Here is a 20,914-nt window from a genome sequence, read left to right as displayed (position 1 = left end):
CATTGCCATCATGTGCTCGCTGCCTGCTAATTAAGACTCAGTCGGCTGTCAAATCACTGAAGCGACCCCTCGAGGCAACCTTTGACCTGGTACTATGACCTTTCACCTTTTAGCTTGGCATGTAGCTTTATTGTAGATACGAGTTTTTTTTACTTATTTAAAAAAATAAATATTCCTTTTTTTTTTTTTCTGTTGTAAAGTTTTAAAATACAATGGAAAACTGAGTGTGGTTTCCTGATATGATTAGTGGGGAAAGCTACAAAGTAAATCTATGTATGTCCACCAACCAACCAAAGGTTCTTAAAGTCCATTGGCCCACATTCAGTTTAACTGCATTGTAAAATGTTTGGATAAAGTCCGTAAAGGACGTTACAGTTCTATCTATGACTGACTATGGATGGATCGGTTTGGTTGGCATGGCTTTAGGGAGGTTCTTACCTAGTTTGGCCATAGGTAGCTCAGGGGTGAGGTACCTGCATGCCCCTGGTACCATTTGCATGTTGAGTTAGATGGGGGGTGGGCCGGGGCAGGTGGGAGCAGAGTAACGTGGAGCTTCCCTGCCGCAGTCACTCTATCAGTAAGACGATGATTAACCTGCTCATGGAGCTAGCAGCACACCTCGTCCTTTTTCCAAAATAATGGCTTCCTACTGTAAGCCTGAAGCATTGTGTAACTCGAAGCACTTTAGTTCATAATAACATATGGCTCCAACATGTTTTCTTTAACTAGTGTGTTTTTTTTTCTTAGACTAAAGTAATGCTTCCTTTAAAGCTTTTATCTTGCTTTTTTTTTTTTTTTTTTTTTTTTTTGGTTAGTTAAGTCTGCTATGCTGCTTGCTTGCTTATGGAAAAAAGATGGTGCCCCTAACTATTTGAGCCTTCTACTGATTTATTTTCTTTTTCTTTTCTTTTTTTTACTGGTCTTTGTTTTTTATACTCATTCACCACACAGGGAATCCCTCAAGCTGTTCTTCCCCCATTACCAAAGAGGCCTGCTCTTGAAAAAACCAACGGTGCCACGGCAGTCTTTAATACTGGTATTTTCCAATACCAACAGGCTCTTGCCAACATGCAGTTACAACAGCATACAGCCTTTCTCCCACCAGGTAAGGAGTTGGGGTTTTGCTTACAAAGAGTCACCATGACCTTTCGGTAGTTTAGCTGGCTACACTGTGATGAAGCAGGCAGTCGACATTTACAACCAGGTTTTCAGAACTAGACAAAACCAAATGTGAAAGCCCTGTTTTGTCATGATGGTTCAGTAAGAGAACAGGGACTTTGTGTCTCATGCAGACTTCCCATGAGATGATTTCTTTGTATTAGGAATTTAGGAAATTAGGAATTAAATTAGGCATTTAGTATTTTCCTTAATGTGTTATGGACTGTACGAAATGAGATTTAGGGTCTTCTAAAAAACAAACATTTAAATTAAGCGCTCATCTCCTTTTCCTCTCTTCTTACTGTCTAAATATCTATTTCATGCTACACTTTCATGCTCCAAGACCCTTACTGATTTAATTATTATTCATTAGGAATATATGAAGTGACACCTTGTTAGAGGGTTGATTTTTCTGTTTTCATTTATCTCCCTTGAGAGGTAGGTAGAAAAAAACTGAAGAGAGAAGATGGGGCCAGCTATCCCATAGGTCTGCAGAGAGATTGTCCGCTGATTCCAATCACTGTATTGCTTTAAATAAATGTTTCTTACTTTTCTTCCCTAAGTAATCTGAGAGTTTCTACTCTTTTTCCCTATGTGCCTCCATGAATATATAAACCCAGGATCTCAGTTAATTTCAAACTTAACCAAAGACATAAACTTTTTCTGTCATGATTGCTTTCCTTCAAAGGTTAAAACTCAAACATGGTTCCATTTTCCCCCCATTAAAGTAGCTGAAGTTATAAATAGATATTTGAAAATGAATTTGTTTTCCTACTGAATATTTTTCAGAAATATATTTATTTATTTAGTTCTCTAACATTATCATTTGTGATTTTGGTCAATCCCTAAAATGAACATGAGTTTATTATAGTTAAAAAAAAAAAAAGAAATAGTAGTTAGCAAACCCATCCTAACAGTGTGGAAAAATTGGGTAAAAGGGCTGATTCTGGCATATATTGTATGCATCATGCTGGTAAAGTCACCTACCTTTGCAGTGACCCCAAGCAACACTATTTAGAGCAAGTGCCAGTCTGTATTGATGGAGGGAGTTTCCTCACTGGAAGCTTTCTATACCAAAGAAATCACAGATCCAACTAAAAAATATGTAACTACTGATATTGCCAAGCGCTGAAATTGCAAGTTAGTCGGCATATTTGTGAATGAGGATTCTAATTCATGTCCTCCAGGCTGTTGGCTTAAATAGGGGATGCCTGTATAAGCAAATTAACATTGTTTAGATGGTTTGTCTCAGTTCTTTATTGTAATTAGTTTTCTAGTCTGAAAGTGGGTAGGAAAACTGCAGCTTGAACCCTGGGTCAGTAAAGGATTCAGAATTTGAGTATATTTGAAACTTCATTATGGTAAAGGACTTGACTGTCCATTTACCATGGTGTCCTAATGATTTCTCTATACCCTGAGAAGGGCACTCAAGGATGTTTTTACAATTCTTGCTCTTGGGAAACCCACTTAAATCCATGTGGCTCCCATTTCTTCCACTTAAGTCTTTATTGCTGAACTGTAGCAGTGAAGTGGCCCTGGACACTCCAAGCCTGGGGCGGCGGGACACAAGTTCTGGTGGGTCTGACCAAGTTCAAAAGTCTGTGAGTGTAGGCCTTTGGCTGGAACGGTAGCCTTGCCCAGGTCTGAGAATCTCTTCACTATCTCATCACAGCCAATGGGTGATGAATTTTTCCAACTACATCAGCACATTAAAAACAACTGACCTTGAGACACAGAGATTGTAATCTGCATCTCACCTGTGGAATCAGATTGCCGGCACACTGCCGTCTGAAACGTAAAATTTCTTCATAGTTCCAGTTTTTTTTCCCTTTCATTAGAAGTGAATGTGTGTGAGTGTGTGTGTGGTATGTGTTTGAGTGCGTATGTGAGTGTGTGTGTGAGTGTGTGTGTGTGTGTGTGTGTGTGTGTCCCAAAAGTCTTAGGTCAGTTTTAAGCTTTTGAAGATTACAGCTGCTCTAAGACTTTTGGGACAACCTGTATAGATATATATCATACATACAACACACATACATGTACATACATACATATATATACACATATAGATAGATATATCTATCTGGATATATAGTCATAGATACACATACATATATGCGTATAAATACACACACATGCATATACATATACATACATCTATCTATCCATATCTTTCTTTAAAATAACAAAGATAGCTACCATTTACGTAGAGTTCGTTTTGTGCCAGGCACTTTTCTGTGTGCTTTATAGTGATTACCTCATTTGATTCTCACAGAAGACCTGAGTAGATGAGTATATCCTGAGTAGTATCAACCCCATTTTACAGATGAAGAAACTGAGGCAAACAGATTAAGTGCCTTACCCAGGGTCACACAACTAAGAAGTGTCTGAGGTCGGATTTGAATTTCGGTCTTCCTGACTCTAGCCTTATACTCTATCCACTGTGCTACCAAGATGCCCCTAAATAAATAAACATTATAGTTGCCTCTCATTTGAAAAGTACCATCCTTCACATTATTTTTCCCTTTCCTTGCCAGTGTATAATCAAGAAACAGTTTAGAAAATCAAAGGGAGGTGGCTTGCCATAGTGGATCTCTGGGTCACTGTAAGCAGAATACCCCTAGGAAAATGGGGCAGAGTAAGGTTCCTTACTTAGGAATTTACTGTACAAGTCAAATGATAGGTCTAATCCCTGTCCTTTCATTGGAACAAAAAAAATGGTTTTAAAAGAGACATTTTCTCATAAATTCCCAATTTGACTACTTAATTGAAGGGAAAATGGACTTGAAAGGGCAGTTTTGCCTCAGGCTGGAGAGTGAGGGATAGCAGTTAAGCAGCCAATGTGCTATTTATCGTTTCTTGTTAACAAACCAATCCATTAGAAGTAAAGAGGAATATTAAGGGTCTTTCATGAGGGATTGTTTTATGGGTAAGTGGGTATTACAGTATTAGGTTTTCCTGTTGGTGAATTATTGCCCCTAGCAAGTATCTTCCTTGCCACCTTATGTTCATCTGTGGCTGATCCCTCCCCAAAGTGTCTGCACATATTGTAATCTTCATGGTGATGATATAATTCAGACTAAAATTCAAAATGAAAAGCTTTACAGTTCCATGTTAGAAAGAGATCGCAAAGCTCACTGTTTTTAGCATGCAGACCTAATTGTGCATGGAATGATATAATATGGTAGGTGAGATATAACTTGGAAATAGATATAGAATAATGAAAAACATCTAATATTCCACAACCTTTAAACTGCTTTTACCAGTAAATGCTCCTTCTGTGTGTACATTTTCTTTCCCCCCGCTGTCAGAGTAATTAGAAAAACTAATGAATTTCTGTTCCTTGCCCCACAGCCTTAAATTTAGCTTGTGGTTTTGTCTTGCATTAGCTTCCACATTATTACTGGCATAAATCACTTCTGTATATATATATATATTCTTCTGAAAGGACAGTGTCTTTGAAGCACTGCAAACCAGAATAATGGGGCATAACAACCCCCCCCCCCAGATACCCCAGATCTTAACCTATAGTCATATCTTATTCTACCTTGGAAAATCTTTCCCTTGATACACGACCAGCACCCCTGGCTTTCCTGATATCAAATTGACCCATTGTATGAACTGCCAGTGAAAATCCCACCCATGCCTCCATTTTCTCACGGGCTTACTCCTTTATCAGGTATAGTCTGCTTGACATTGTACCCATCCCACTGAAGGAAAAAGAGTAGATGGGGCAAGGAAGGCAGGGAGAAATGATGAATGTCCCTGGAACTCAGAATGCATTTTTTTTTCATAAAATCTTCCTATACCTAATGATTCAGAGATTTCTACTCTTACATGATGATTGACTCTCAGCTGGAAGGATCCTGAGAGATCACACACTCCAAATTATTTCTTTTTTTTGAGATGTGAAAATAGAGGCACAGAGAGATTAATTAGATTACCTATAGTCAGTCATAAAGAGAATAAGTAGCAAGGCTGAAATTGGAACCCAAGTCTTCAGGTTCTAATTCTAATACTGCTCCCCATTGGCCCCTTTGACTCCCAACATTCCTAGAGTGTTTTCAGTGCTCTATCTTACTCAAAGCAACAGGACGTCCATTGGACTTAGAGGCAGAAAACCGATTCCTGGACAGGGCTACATCCCTTCCATTGTGTGTGACCTTGAGCAAGTTATTTTGGCTCTTTCTTAGCACTGGTTTACGTCTTTACAAAATGAGGATGGTAGTCCTTGCTCAGATCGATTTATTGGGCCATCATCACATGAGAAAATTATTTTGTACCCATAAAGCAGTATATACCAAAGAGATTATGTCTACCATAGTAATAAATGATAACAACTCATATTTCTATACTGTCTTAAGTTTTACTACTATTCCAATGCAAGTACAATATGGGTTAAACTTTTTGTTTTTGGTGAACATGCCTAGGAACATAACCACCTTGTGTGAAGCTGTTTCTATGGGGAAAAATGCCTTCTGACTCCCAAACCATTACACAGCCCCAGTTAGTATGTAGGTAAAAGCTTTCTTGGACTGTTCTCCCTTAGCTGTGACAGCAGCCTACCCATGGCTCTTCTCACTCTAGCCACCTTCATTTGAGATGATCATTTCTGCTATTGTTCTGAGGGGGTGCCTCTGGAAAGGCTCCATTAGCAAATGCTTTTTGAAGGAAAATTGACTCCAGGTGCCACCAACAGGTCACATTTAAGATGGGAGATGCCACATTTCAGTGTTGAAAAATAACATCATTTGATCTTTTTATATCCAGCCACTTTAAAAGGTCTGTGTCTTAATAAGAGTCATTCTGCAGATGGGGAAATGCCTTCTCCTGGAGGGTTTTTTAAATGAGTTAAATTTTCATTGCTCATGTGTCAAGGGAAAAAATGAGAGCTGCTTGGTATTTATCACATTTCTTTTGACATATACTGGTGGAAGGATTTGTGAGTAATAATGGCGAGGCCTCATCTGCTCACTGCTTAACCTCACCTGTTTTCCCCAAAGCATGCATCATAAGGCTTGCATTGAAGTCCAGTCACTTTTTAAATGATCATAAACTCAGCAAAATGTCCGCATCGATATAGGTGGTTTGGGTGATCATCCAAGCCTCCCGGGCCTAAGCCTGTCATGGATGCATCCGTGCTCTCCTGGGAATGTGAACCCAAGTCCAAGAGGTTGGGTCTGTGTGAGACCAAACTTCTGTTTATTCTCCTGTCTTTAAATTCTGCATCCAAGGAAATCCAGACTTGGGGTTTTGGCTTTTTGCTCAGTTTATATTGCATGCTGTCTTCATATCTTAGTTCACAAGTGTAGAAAATGACTGCATTCACCTCCACCACCACCAACTAACTCCACTCCCTGCACAGCTCCACACCCAGGTGATGTGTCTCTATCATGCAAGGCCCTAGGGACCAAGGACAAGGAAGTAAGCATATTGGAATCCCTTACTTCTGCACGGTTGATCTCACTATGTTGTTAAGTCTATGGAATATAAGTCTATGGTACTCTTTAATGTTCTGTGAGAAAATGACATCTTGGATTATTTCATTTAAACTCAATTCAAAGGAAGAGTTAATGCATTATTACTACATACCCAGATCCAGGAAAGCAAGCTGTTATAGCATCATTCTTTGGACAGTTGCCTAGAAATGTTCGGTTCCTCCACCGCCATATTGTTTAGTTATGAAGGGATGCCAGACAGCAGTAAGGAAAGCAAAAATGGACCAGCCCTTTCTTATACTAGGTTTTAACTTTCCCTTGGGACCAGGCCTAACATATCACTCACTGGGCCATTGTATGATTGGGTTGTGCTGAGGGTTACATGCCACTGTTCCCATAATAACATTTTTGTTTCTTCTTTGTTCAAAAGAATTTCCTAATTACACGTGTGATGGGTTGTTTTAATTCTTTTCCCTTTTCAAATCCACCTTCCTGTTGCAATGCATGATGGGCAGGCTCAATCTTGTGCATGACACCCGCTACAAGTGTTGGTAGGTGCCAGCTTCATTTCTTGATTATCTTCAACTGGTGGTATGCCCCACAGCCCCTCAAAATCCACTGCTAGTTTAATATGTGTGACTTGAGGGCAGATGGGTTCCCCCTACATGGATGAATGCCTGTCAATTAAATGCAGTTCATCTCTTTAATTGACATGAATCAAGTAAATCCAGTAATTGGTGTTTTCCTTTACACACGATAGTGATTATTTTGGTCATCTTTTTGGTGGATTTTGATTGGACTGTGGGTTCTGGTATTTTTAAAAAAATCTATCTCATAAAAGTAATATATTGTGTTATTTTTATAATAGTTAATATGGTAATAGACTTTTATTCAAATGGAATAGTAAACACCTATGTTTTCACTGAGATTTTGAATGTCTAAATGTGAGCTCATTTTAAGTTTCTTAAGTTGACTTAGCCAAGTAAAGCTGTTTGTGTTGTTTTCCTGATTTGATGGTAACAAGCTTTTTTTTCCCCTTTTTTTCTCTTTCATTTTTCCCTCCCCCTCCCCCTTCCTCCTGTCCTACCCCTCCCCGGAATGTTGTCCCGCTTTGCACTGTGGTTGCATGACATTGCTGGTGACGATGCCTCGTCACGTGGCTTACTGCTGTGGTAAACGCCCTGCCCGGTGGTCCTCCCCATGTTATCATGGTTTCCATGCTGCTACACTCTTCTGTATGTTTGCTTATATGATTTTCCCTCCGAAAGTTCCCATGGTGCACGGTGCTACGCCAGCCACTGTGTCCGCTACAACAACATCCGCCACAAGTGTTCCCTTCGCTGCATCAGCCACAGCCAACCAGGTTTGCTAATTTACAGCTTTGTTTCTTTAAAAAATAAACAAAAACAAAATCCACGACTCTAATGGGGCTCAGTCCAGCAGCCCTTGCGCACGTTGAGTTCCCATTGAGATCAGTGGGAGCTGTGCGTCCGTGAGGGCTGGGGGTGGTGCTTTTAATAAGCATGGGGGTCTCAATATTCCTCTTGTTGGCCTATACCTTCTCTCTCTGATGAGTGGCAGAATGCTTTTGTGCCTTGGCTCAGTGCTCCAAGGGTGTTGCAGCAACATTCATAAAGGAAATTGGATTTACACTAGCATTTCTGCCTTGGTCAGAATATTTTGTGCAGAGATTCTGAGCACCAAAAGTAGGGATTAGAGGGTGTTCCTCCAAGTGCACGTGAGGAGAAATTCATTTGGTGCAAGGCATCTTTTAGTGTACATCCACACTCTTCTTCAAAGAAAGAGTGGGGAAAGAGATAAATACCAACATCCATTCTTTATGCCACAAATGAAAATGCCACTCCCTTGTAAACTGAGTCTGTTAAGAAATAACCCCACTAGGTTCAATAGATACACTGAAAGGCTACCTGTTTGGCAGAAATAATAGGTTTTCTGTCTCACTTCTGAAGAGATTTGTGGAATTTCTAGGGCTTCAGGGGAAGAATCCTACCTTAAATAGTCCTAAATGTGCATCAGAATGTTATGCCACACTAAGTATGTTCATTAGTTTTTCATCTACTGTTAATCTTAGAGATTTATGGAGTTATGGGATGAGAACTATGACCAGCTCTTGGAAATGCAAAGTTCCTGTGTCTGTAATTGGTCTTCCATGATGGAACAGCTCAGAAAAGGACAGAACATACTGGGTGGAACAAAGTCATTAACTGCTTGCATTATTGGACTTTGAAGTTACAAAAATGCCTTCTTGGTTGCTCATTATGGAAGCAAAGCTCCATAGGAAAAATGCCATTTAGACAAGATTTGTAGCTGTGCACCATTGGAGACCTCTTGAATTTCAGGGCAGATGTAGCTAAAAGTATCTGATGAAAGCTACTATCCCATGAGAAACAAATACTATATAGAGAAGGAAAGACCATTTGAGGGTTGACAGAATGTTGAGTTATTGGTAGGAGTTTTCACCTATTGGATTTTTCAGTATACAGTGGACTTTCAAAGTGTAATTAGGGTGGGGGTAATGGGGCTTTGTCACAGGACGTTGAATTTACCAGGTGCTGACTAAATTTGCTGAATAAACAGCAGTGTCTTGTACCTAGTTAGCATGAGTAATACGTTGATTGAGGAAGCTACCAGAGGATGAGCTCAAGTCAATTCTTTTCCCCAGCACCCAAGCCCATTTTCCCCTCACCCTCAATGGAAGATTCACTTTAGGCCACTAGACTCAGGAATAGTTTGTCCAACTTGCCCCAGATTCCAAATTTCTCAGTTGTAAGTCTATCTATCCTCAACAAATGATTCTAAGAAAATAATAAAGTCATTTTTATTTTATTCCCCAAACTGTCAGACAGGTTTTAAACAGTTCTTAGCAAAGAAACATTTACTTTTCTTTTTTATTGAGATCTTGTCACACTACCTTCCCCTCCTTCCCAATTCCACTAATCCATTAGACTCATTTACAAGAATGCTAGCGGGGGCATATGTGGCATTTCAGGAAGTAATCTGTAGAAGACAATTCTTAATGCACCTAAAGTGGCTTGTTTACCGTAAAGATCAATGAATCGAAACCTCTTCTGCCTCATGTGCCATGTATGACCGCAGAATTGCTGGTGTAAGCAGAGTCATGGCAAAACAAATTTCCTCATTCCTTTGGCCATCTGGGCTCTAGGAACACTTAAATTTTTCGCATTTTGCTCTGACCATTTCACGCATAACTTTCTTGGGCTCCTCATAACATGGTATTGCAACCAAAAAATGAAAAGTTAGATATACATATATATGCCCATATATATTATATCTACATATACAGAGCGATGTATATGCTTACAGTACATTAGCAATGCTGGGGACTAGCCATTGCCACCAAATGTAACCCGCATGCATGGAGAAAGTTCTCTCTGGCCCTTCCTCGGTATTGAGGGCATTGAAGGTTCCCGGGATGTTTCCGCAGTCCCATTCTTGATGCTTCTACACTGTTGGGTACAACATCCTGTCCTGCAGCAGCAGGAAAAATGGTATGAGAAGCTTCATTGTGCTTGGAGCTCATTTAATGCTACCTGCCGATGCTGTGATACTGTGTCAGGATGTCATTTGAAGGATGAGCATCCAAGGAGAAGTCTAACTAGTTGCCCCAGCAAAATAGATAGCTACACTTAAGGCCACCCTTGCCTTTGCATTTGGAAAAATGCTTTCCCATCTATCACTTCCTTTTTGTCCTCCCAGCCACCCCATGAGATCTGCAGGCCAAAAGATAATTTTCTCCATTTTTACTGAGAAGGAAAAATTTAGACTAGGAGAGGTGAAGTGACTTGCTCCAAGTCACACATTGAGAAGCCAAGAGGAAGTGCCATGAGTTAGCCAGGACAGTTTCCAGTAAGCTATACTGCTTTCCACAGTTTAATTCCTCCAAGTTTTGCTTTAAAGGAAGTTAAAGCTATAAATGGAAAGTTCACAGATCTTTTGATTAGTGGAAGCGAACTACTTTTGCTTCTATTCTTTAATGCATATTTTCTCACTTCTACTATTGTTTTGTTTCAAATATGACAAAAATGCAATCGAGATGTAAAATTAATTTTTTGGAAAGTTCCACTTGCAAATTGTCTGGAGCCTTGAGTGGTTACGCTTTCTGGGGCTCTGTGACCCCTCGTGGCTGCCTTTGGGGAGTCCATTTTTGAAACATTGCAGACTCGTTCAGAGGAGAAAGAATGTCTGAAATTGATGCACAATTGAAGCAAAGCATTCTTACTCCTCATCCTTTTCCAAGTCTAGGAAATCTCAGATGTGTGTAGGCCAACAAAAAGGGACTGCACTGCATGAACTTTTGTAAATTAACTTCTTTTACTTCTAAACAACTGGTAACACTTATCTACATTTGTGGAGTACTACTTACTTAACACAATGATTTGTTAAACCAAGGGAAAATGAAGTTGCTACTTTGGCATTCAAGTTGATGTTAACATATTGTTATACTCATTAAAACCTATCACCTCACAGCTGAACTTCACTTTTCTTATAACTTAATAATGATGAGATAGTTCTCTCGCTTGGTTGCTGGCTGACTTGCATGGGTCATTCATTAAAAATAATTTTTTATTTGCTAGATACCCATAATATCTGCCGAACATCTGACTAGCCACAAGTATGTTACCCAGATGTAGAAATTCCATCACCAAACAGTAAGTTTCTCCTCCATTCTATGTAGTTGTGTACTTCCTGTAATTTTTAAAGATTCTATAAGCATACAATACTGCTATTAAAAGGTGTTATGTTTTGGAAAGGGGAAAAAAATAACCATTTACCTTTTACGTACCCTTATGTTTTGTATCATAGATATCTGGGATATTTAATGTAGACGCATCCAAAAGTCATAATGATTCTTAAAATAAAAAGTATAATAGAAAGTGGAAAGAGATAAAGCAAACCAAGATGAAATAAATTTGTCTTTTTATATCATGAAGGGAGAAAACAAAACAAATTCTAATTCTGAGGCAAAATTTAGAAGTATAGAGCCCTAACTTATTATTTAGATTTATTACCTTAGAATTGTATTTCAGATTACTAAAAAGATAATATATATATTATATATGCATATATATGGATGGATGGATCTGTGCCCCATCCCTGCACTGTTTTCAAAGAATATAGGTACATTCATCAATTGATCCCAAAGTATTTTTGAAGCTGTTGGTATGTGTGGGGCACTGTGCTTAAGCCCTGGGCAAACAAAGAAAGATAATTACAGTCTCTGCCCTCAAGGAATTCATCTTGTGATGGAGAAGGGCGTGCACAAACAGCAGAGTAGATGCCAGGCAATATCAGAGGAAAACAAGGACATATGGCCATTTTTTAAGCAAACATGAGCACAACCCATTGAGTCTTTTCCCTTTCAAGTTAATCATGTTGTGAAGCCAAACCCTTATTCCAACAATGCAAAACCAACATTGCTAAATCCCTTTTTGGACCTTGCTTTTGGCATGGTCTTCAGAGAAGCCTCTTGGACCATTTTTCTTTGTTTTTAACATCTTCAATGACAGTTAAGTCTTTGGACTCAGAAGATAAGGATGACTTTTGGAAACAGGGAGATGTGGTACAAGTCAACATGTGTAGGTACTATGCTAAGCTCTGCAGATATTAAAAAAAATAGTACCTGTCATTAGGAAGCTCCCAATCCAACGGGAGAAAAAAAATGAAAAGAATAGACTGAATTGGGGACAAGAGACAGAGAGAAGGCTCTAGCATGAAAAGGGATGAGAAAGAGGAAAGCCTTCTTGTAGAAGGTGAGATTGGAGCCTTCATGGAAGGAAGCCTGGAGGGAAATATATTGAATCAGGTGAGCATTCAGGCTTGGTCTTACCACTCCAGGGAATCATTGCATGATTATACATTCATGAGGTTGACCTTGTATGGCTTCAATCCTGGCCAGGGTAATTGCATTGTTGGAATAAGTGTCTAAACTTCCAGAGTGACTATTTTGAAGGGGACAACACTCATCCTGATGGGTAAGTTATGGTACGTTAAGAAAAAACTAGTCCTTTTCCTATTATTTAAATAGCTGTTATGGATATTTGTGGCTATAGATGCAGGTAGCTAACTGTAAGTTTTAAAATTTATCTAAATATTGAACTCCATCTGTGAGAAAAGAATCACAAAAAATTAAAGGATCCCCTTGTTTTTCTTTCTCAAGAATAATTAACTTATTACCACAAGCAAAAGACTGATTTTGTATATATATATATATATATATATATATATATATATATATATATATATATATATATATATACATATATACATATATATAAAATCAATTTTTAAAAAATGTGTCATTTCCAAAGTTATTATACTTCACATTAGGAAGCCACCTTCATTAGCTGAGCCAGCTCAGATGCATGGTGGCCAGGGTGCTGCAGAATTCTGCCTCAGAAACTTATTAGTTCTGTGACCCTGGACAAAAGTCACTTCACTTTTGTTTGCCTCAGTTTCCTCAAATGTAAAAGGGTGATGTTAATACTAGCAACTACTTCACAGGGTTGTTGTGATGATCAAATGAGACAAGCCACATGAAGCTATGTAGAAAGGCTAGCTGATAAGAGTAGTGATAAGAAAGTGTATCAGTGTTTTCACTTTGACTCAGATTACAAGGATCATCAAAATTCTAGCGCTCAAAGGGTCCTTAGATATGATCTGTCATTTTATAGATGAGGAAATGAACGGCAAGAGGAAGAAGTGAAATTACTTACACAAGGTCGCCAGGACATTAGGGGCAGAGCAAACATTTGAAGTCAAGACCCTAACTCTGAGCTCAGTGTTTCTCCCTCCTCTCCCACCCCCACAGCCCATTGTACCATGTTGGCTAAATGGATGATCTAATAAGGCAGCATTTCTTCCATTAACTGGCTTCAAGTCATGTTGGCCTTCTGGATGACCTCATCTATAAAATAATGTGTCTTGACTACATTATCTCCAAGGCCTGTTTGCCATTCTGAAGGACAAGGGAAAGAATGATAAACTGTACTGTATCTACACTTCCATTGGCTTGTATTTAACCATAGATGACTAAAACATTCATTTGATGTGCAAAGAACTCTTGAAAGGAATGAACCTCAGTAAAAGGTACATAAGTGATGGATGTTACTATACGATCAACAAGCTCCAAATTGTCCAAGATTTCTTTCTCAGCTTTAGAAAGAAATTTGACATCATTTGTACTGATGAAAATGTTTTTTTTTTCCTGCCAGAGTCTATTATTTTTGGGCTTATGAAGCAGGTAATTAATACTGTTGGTTTCTTGTTGAAACACAATGCATTATTCCATGAATTTCTAAATGCAGGGAGTCAAACCATTTTTCCTGAAGCACACCTCTATATAGTCTGGGTCTTACTTGACACCAGCATTATGGAGGAGGTAACAAATGTGTGCCTTCTCTAACTGTAAGGGACCTTGCTCCCTTACTCCTATATGGTTTGGAAGCATGGATTGTAAAATTGTCTGGCAGCATGCCAGGTTTCACTTGTTTAGAGAAATCAAATTCCATTTTCTTCAGTTTCCCCATTTACTACTCCAACACTGTGAGTATGTTGGGACTACTTGGGTAAAAACAGAGGTATTTCTCATGAATAAATTGTCCATCCCTTCAGATGAAATCTTTGAAAGATACCCGGGAATGCATTGTGGGGACATAGAGGGTTCTGCTGAGACATCTGACTCAACAAGATTCTTTTTCTTTCCCCTCCCTCTTTTTTTATAGATCATACTAAAGAGAAGAGGACAGTGTGCTTGGTTAGAATAAAAGACAAGGTCGTTAGCCATAATGTATATACTGTCAAGCAACACACCCAGCCAAACCCTCAGCTGTAAAGCATCCTCCTATTGCATGTTATCAAGATGAAAAGACAACATGGAAACCCACTGCACACTGTTGCCTAGATATTTTGTATATTGAATTGATATTTGTGCTGAGGTGATCTTAACGTCTAAAACAACAGCATTGTCTCTCTTTTCTAGCACAGAGAGATGCATATGTATTTTGGTATGCATCCGCCTAGTTAATTTCCTACATACTCACGCCATCTTGAAAAGACAGACTATGGTGTAACCATGATCTATCATGTATTGGTACGTCTGTAGACCAAGATATAATTTTTTTTAAAAAAAAATAAGTTTATTTCTTTCAAGGTTTACAAATAACAAAGGTGCACCTTGTATTTAAAATTGCCATTATAGACGAAAGTGTGCATGCACAGTCATTTTTGTTGAAGAGTAATATTTTTAATGTAATAGATTGTAAGAGGTGGTGAGGGAGGGATCTGACAGAGATGAATGTGCCAAGCAGAACCATAGCTGTGTATATTTTAAAGCACATCATGGCTTTAAGAACCATGTTGTTGAAGATTCTCATGAAGTGCCATAGACTGTACATCAAAGTAGAGTATTATTTCTTCAGTGTTATTATTTTCAGAGCCACATTTTGTTGCTTACTTGCTAATACCAATCAGTCAAAGGGCACCATTCTTTTTTCGAAACCAAAGCTGTCTCAGAAATGGCCTATTTAACCTTAACAGTAACCCTAGGCAGCACAAGACAAACTGTCAAATAAACACAGAAAACTCACACATACTGGAGATATATATAGAGAGAGTTATATATTAGATTATATATATATAAAATTATTTTAATGCATTGTAGTGTAATATATATGCATATTATACTGTATAACATGATACTCAAAAAAAGGGAAATGCCATTTCTGAGACACGAGAACAAGCAAACATTTGAGGAACTTGTTTTGTTTCTATTTATAGCCTCTGTCAAAAGTCAAAAGACTATAAATGCTTTGCAGAAATAGTTTCACTTTTTTTCCATCCTTCATTACAGTCACATTCAAAATGATGACTCTAAACAAAGAGGAAGGCAGCAGTAATGTCATTGGATGCATGTGAAACCAAAATATTAAAAAAAATGGTAAAAGTTTAATTAAGTAGTAATTGGGCGGGTTAAGTACTTGGGTGAATTTTATATGTGATTTTTTTTTCTGTTTCCTTTCTGTTTTCTTTTGATTAACTGCTTATAGCCTTAGAAAGCCTTTTACAAAATTAAAACTATGTAGAGATGTGCATTGTTTTTAAAAATAGATTCATCCAAAGGAATTCCTTTTTTCTTTCTTTTTTTTGTGGTTTGGATGTTGCAGCTAGTAGAGAATATACATATATGTACATGTATGGACATATATATATATGTATATGTATAATTTTTTTGCCTGTTCAGCAATTCTGAGCATTGCTGAAATGGGGGCCAGGTCACTAGTAGTGTGGTGTGGAATGGAAGAGGAGGAGGTTCTGTTATAGAATCTTCCATACTTCCATGTTTACGGCAAGTTTTTATGCTCGAGAGATATGCTTTCTAGTATAAGAATGATGTGTTGATTTTACTGATTGTACTGTACATCTATTAAAGCCTTAGATTATTACATTACGGGTTGGACCCCATACCAATGTAATTTCAATCGTGTTAAGAAAGTTTAGGTGACTTCACATGTTATTGTAGTTAGTTTCATTATAGAATATTACTTATTTTCCTTGTTAAAATGTAGATTTTAATTTCCTACATTTATTAAAATTGTTTTCATTTTCTATTAACAATTGAATACCATTTCAGTTTATGAAATTTTGTTTTATTAGATTTTACTGATGAATTTTAAAAATACAAAAAAAAATTAGTTTTTTTTCTTTCATAACATACTCAGTTTTGAATTACATGTAGTGTCATATAAGGATTCGTATTATTGTTAACTAAATGATTTATATTTTACGGATTTAATATTACAGTGTAAGAATGTCAGTCATTGTTAGTTCTTGTCTAGTTTTCATTAAAAGAACAAAGATCTTTTATATGGATATCTTATAATTATATAATCATTGCTAAGTAAGAAGTTAAGTTGTTGCTATGGCAACAATCCTGGCAGACAATTGAGTAATATTTTGATGATTTATTTTGTTTGTAATTAGTTATTATAAGAAAATCTAGATCCTAGATATTAGAATAAAATTTATTTTCTACTGTATCCATTTCAAATGTTAAAGTATTGTTTAAATATTTTTTGAAATCCCTGAATATCAGGCCTTGTTATAATTAAGCTGCATAATTGATAGATCAAGGGACTTTTTGTTGATAATCCAAATACTCAAAAGTTTACGTAACAAGAATTTTAGTGTGTGCAAACTCTTGAGGGTTGATTATGCTGCAGATTAGCATGTTGGAACGTTGAGGAAAGAAGGTTGACTTTTTGCACTTCTGTATATAGTCAAAAAAAAAAAGAGAGAAACCTGTATAATAGTGAGATCTTATTTTGAATAAAAACGTCTATAATTACAAGGAGTTTTGTTAAGGCTAATAAAAAAAAAATGACAGGCTGAGCAAAATTGCTTGCAAAAGTGGCAGAGTTAGCACTCCAAACCCCTCCCAAAAAAGTGGCTTTGCTTTTTGTGGACAGCTTGTAGTTTGCCAGGATTTTTTCAGCTGGAAAGATATGCCATCCTTCCGAGATCTCATGACTGACAACAGCTCCACTGGTCCAAATATGCCTGAAGATCAGTGCCAAAAATAGCAGGTACTTATTCCAACCATTAAGGAGAAATCATGATCAGATAGTCCTTACATTATTCAAAAATACTGCATGTTTAAACTATCAGAAAAATAAAGAGAACTATATTAAGAATATATACTATTCAAACCAGTTTCTGACAATTTCAGTGGTTTATTGTTCACAAAACAAAAATCTTCAAAATGAATATTGACTCTCACAAAAAGTTAAAAATCATGAACAGGCAAACCAAACAGCACACCGTAGCTATTGTTATGTGAGTGTTTTTTTTTAATTGCTATTAGTGAACTGTTCTTTTAGCAGGTGAAAATAAACAAACAAGTCTCAAATTTTACAGTTTTAATGTTCAAAATCAGAAGCACTCAAAATAGCGTTGTAATCACGTGGTAACTTACACGTCGTGAACCGAGTGATATTTGGCTTTCATGTTTATCCGTATTATTCAACAGTCACACCAATCAGGTGAGGACGACGTTGCACTTACTTGCAACCCTGCAATTTTCATCTGCTGAAAGGACAGACGTGCTTGATTTTACTATTATGTAACCACAGAATTCCTTTCGCTTGTAGTCGCTTTGAATTATGTATTCTGTCCTTGGCTGCAATTTGTTTTTTTGCTTATTTTATTATTATCGCCATAGTTGACTTTGCTGTATGGAAAAATAAAGTAAAAAATTGCCCTAATAAAACTTCTCTTTCTTAATTATATTTTTATATTGGAGGTTAAACGTTAAATTATTTTTGTTTGTGTCTATTTTGTGTATTCCTCGTATATCTTCATAGAAATTCTTTATACACAAACTCCAATTCTTGAGTTTTGATACCACAGTCATGGGTAACACATTCAGTATATGAAACAAGAAATATACCATACTCAATTTATTGTCTTCTTCCCTCAAGGTGTTTAAGTTTCTATGAGGGTGGATAAATTTTGTTTGTACATAAAATGGGAATCTCAATCCTAGTGCTTCATCTTTGTTTTCTAAGAACATATTTTTTAAAATTAGTTGAAAAAACCATTGTCTGATATTCACACTCTAGTTGTAACAGTTCAGTTAGGTGCAAGAAAGAGATATGAAGGGAAAAAGTACCAATATAATTTACTATATTAATAACAAAACCAACAGAAATCATGTGATTATCTCAAAGGATGCAGAAAAAAGCTTTTGACAAAAAACATTCAAATTAAGAATGCTAGGAAGCAGAGGAATACATGAGCTTTCCTTAAAATGATAAGTAGTATCTGTTTAAAATTATCAGCAGGCATTATCTGTAATAGGCGCCTTTCCAGTGAGATGAAGGGTGAAGAAAGGATGACCATTATCCTCATCACTGAAGGAATTAAAATAGGAAATGAGGAAACAAAATTATAACTCTTTGCAGATGATTATAATGGTGTACTAAATCAACTAAAATATAATATATATAATAAAGGATATAAAATAAATCCATGTGAATCATTAGCATTTCTACAAATTTTCAGCAAGGTCCAGCCACAAAGGATAGAAAGAAAAATTCCATTTATAATAACTATAGATAATATAAAATACCTGGGAATCCACCTGCTAAAACAAGCCCAGGGACTATCTGAATGCAATTACAAAACACTTCACATAAATTAAGTCAGGTCTAAACAATTGGAAAAATATCGGTTGATTATGTATAAGACAAACCAATGTAATAAAAATGACAATCATACCTAAGTTAATTCATTTTTTCAGTGCCATATCAAACTACCAAAAAATGTTTTACAGATAAAAATTACTAACAATCTATCTGGAAGAACAAAAAGTCAAGAATATGAAGGGAATTAATGAAACACAAAAGGTGAAGGAAAGGGGTCTAGCTGAATCAGATCTCAAACTGAATTATAAAAAATGGTAGTCATCAAAACAATATGGTACTGGGTAAGAAACAGAGTGGTGGATCAATGGAATAGATTAGGAACACAATGCACAGTAATAATCACCTTAGTAATCTAGTGTTTGATAAATCCCAAGATCCAAGCTTTTGAGACAAGAAGGCATTATGGACAAAAACTGCTGGGAAAACTGGAAAACGGTAGATAGTAGGCATAGATCAGCATCTCACATCATATATAAAGATAAGATCAAAATGGGTCCATAATTTAGACATAAAGGGTGATATCATAACAGATTAAGAGAGAATATAATAGTTTACCTCTCAGATCTATAGATAAAGGAAAATTTTATGACTAAGAGCATTATAAGATGTAAAATGGATGATTTTGATTATATTATATTTAAAAGTTTTTACATAAACAGAACCAACAGAGTCAAGAGAAGAAGGAAAGCTGAAAGCTGGGGGGAGGGGAGGGTGGAAATTTCAGCAAGTGCTTCTGATAAGGGTTTCAGTTCTCAAATATACAGAACACTGAGTGAAATTTACAAGAACATAAATCCTTCCCAAATTGATAAATGATCAAAGAACATGAATGGGCAATTTTCTGATGAAGAAATCAAAGCTATTTATAGTCATAGAAAAAATGTTCTAATTCATTATTGATTAGGGAAATGCAAATTAAAAACAATCCTGAGATACCTCATACTTATTGGATTGGTTATTATGACAGAAAAGGAAAATAATAAATGTTGGAAGGTATGTGCCCAAAGAGGGACACCAATGCGTTGTTGATGAAATTGTGAATTGATGCAACCATTCAGTAGAGCAATTCGGAACTATGCCCAAATAAGTATAAAATTATGCATACCTTTTGACCTGCCAATACCACTGCTAGGTTTGTATACCAAAGAGATTTTTTTTAAAGGAAAAGGACTATTTGTACAAGCATATTGTTGCAGCTTTTTTTTCTGTGATGACTAAGAATTGGACACTGAGAGGACATTCAGTTGGGAAATAGCTGCACAAATTGTGCTGTATGATTGTAATGGAATACTATTGTGTTATAAGAAATGATAAGCAGGGTACTCTCAGAAAATCCTGGGAAGACTTACATGAACTGGAACAAAGTCAAGTGAGTAGAGAACTAGGAGAATATTGTACACAGGAACAGCAATATTATATACAGGATGATCAATTGTGAATGACTTAGCTATTCCTAGCAATACAAAGATCTAAGACAATTCTGAAGGCTCTATGAAGAAACATGGTATCCACCTCCAGAGCAAGAACTGATGGAGTCTGAACGCAGATAGAAGCATACTACTTTTCACATTCTGTGGTTTTCTTTCATAAAGTGGCTAATATGAACATTTTTTGCATGATTACACATGTATAACCTTTGTAAAATTGCTTACTGACTCAGAAAGGGGTTTAGGGAAGGAGAAAAGGAGAGAATTTGCAGCTGCCCAAGTTATTGTCATTGAAGATTTAGGGTTCCCCTTTACTGGAACAAAAGTTGAATGACTTGTTGGGGGTAGGAAGGACACTTGTTCAGTGGATGGTTGGATTGGCTGGATACTGAGGTTCCTGCCCCTTCTGCAATTTTGAGTTACCACCACTCTGTCCAATTCTCACATTGCAATGATGTAATCCTTTGGAGAACTTTCCCCCTGCCATGCTAGTGACAAAGAAGTGTTTCAAACTTCTCTGCTTGAGCTATCCCTCCTTGCCGCTGTTCCAACTGCATAATCACCTGACTTAGCAGCAGGCAAATAGCCCCTTTCCAGCCTTCAGCCTGGACAACTAGCCCACTGGGCATCCACAAGGGCAGTTTTCATGTTTTGA

The 20,914-nt window shown here is 37.1% G+C and overlaps 1 protein-coding gene across 11 annotated transcripts in view; it reads left to right on the top strand.

Moving 5' to 3' along the window:
- Window positions 1–17,920, top strand: part of MBNL1 (muscleblind like splicing regulator 1) — a 256,785-nt gene extending 238,865 nt beyond the window's left edge. For 6 of the 11 annotated variants that reach the window (XM_072618709.1, XM_072618700.1, XM_072618698.1 and 3 more), the window contains 6 exons: window positions 36–89; window positions 952–1,105; window positions 7,106–7,141; window positions 7,859–7,953; window positions 11,207–11,281; window positions 14,354–17,920. In XM_072618709.1, coding sequence (XP_072474810.1) covers window positions 36–89; window positions 952–1,105; window positions 7,106–7,141; window positions 7,859–7,953; window positions 11,207–11,263 — 396 coding nt within the window. In that variant the 3' untranslated portion in view covers window positions 11,264–11,281; window positions 14,354–17,920. The remainder of the gene's footprint in view (window positions 1–35; window positions 90–951; window positions 1,106–7,105; window positions 7,142–7,858; window positions 7,954–11,206; window positions 11,282–14,353) is intronic. The other 5 variants (XM_072618703.1, XM_072618701.1, XM_072618705.1 and 2 more) reach the window with 5 other exon arrangements.
- Window positions 17,921–20,914: the final 2,994 nt, after the last annotated feature.

This window comes from Notamacropus eugenii, chromosome 6 (genome assembly GCF_028372415.1).
Source record: "Notamacropus eugenii isolate mMacEug1 chromosome 6, mMacEug1.pri_v2, whole genome shotgun sequence".
In the NCBI taxonomy this organism is placed as follows: domain Eukaryota; kingdom Metazoa; phylum Chordata; class Mammalia; order Diprotodontia; family Macropodidae; genus Notamacropus; species Notamacropus eugenii.
Note: the sequence above shows the minus strand (reverse complement) of the source record. Positions and strands in the feature narration are given on the sequence as shown.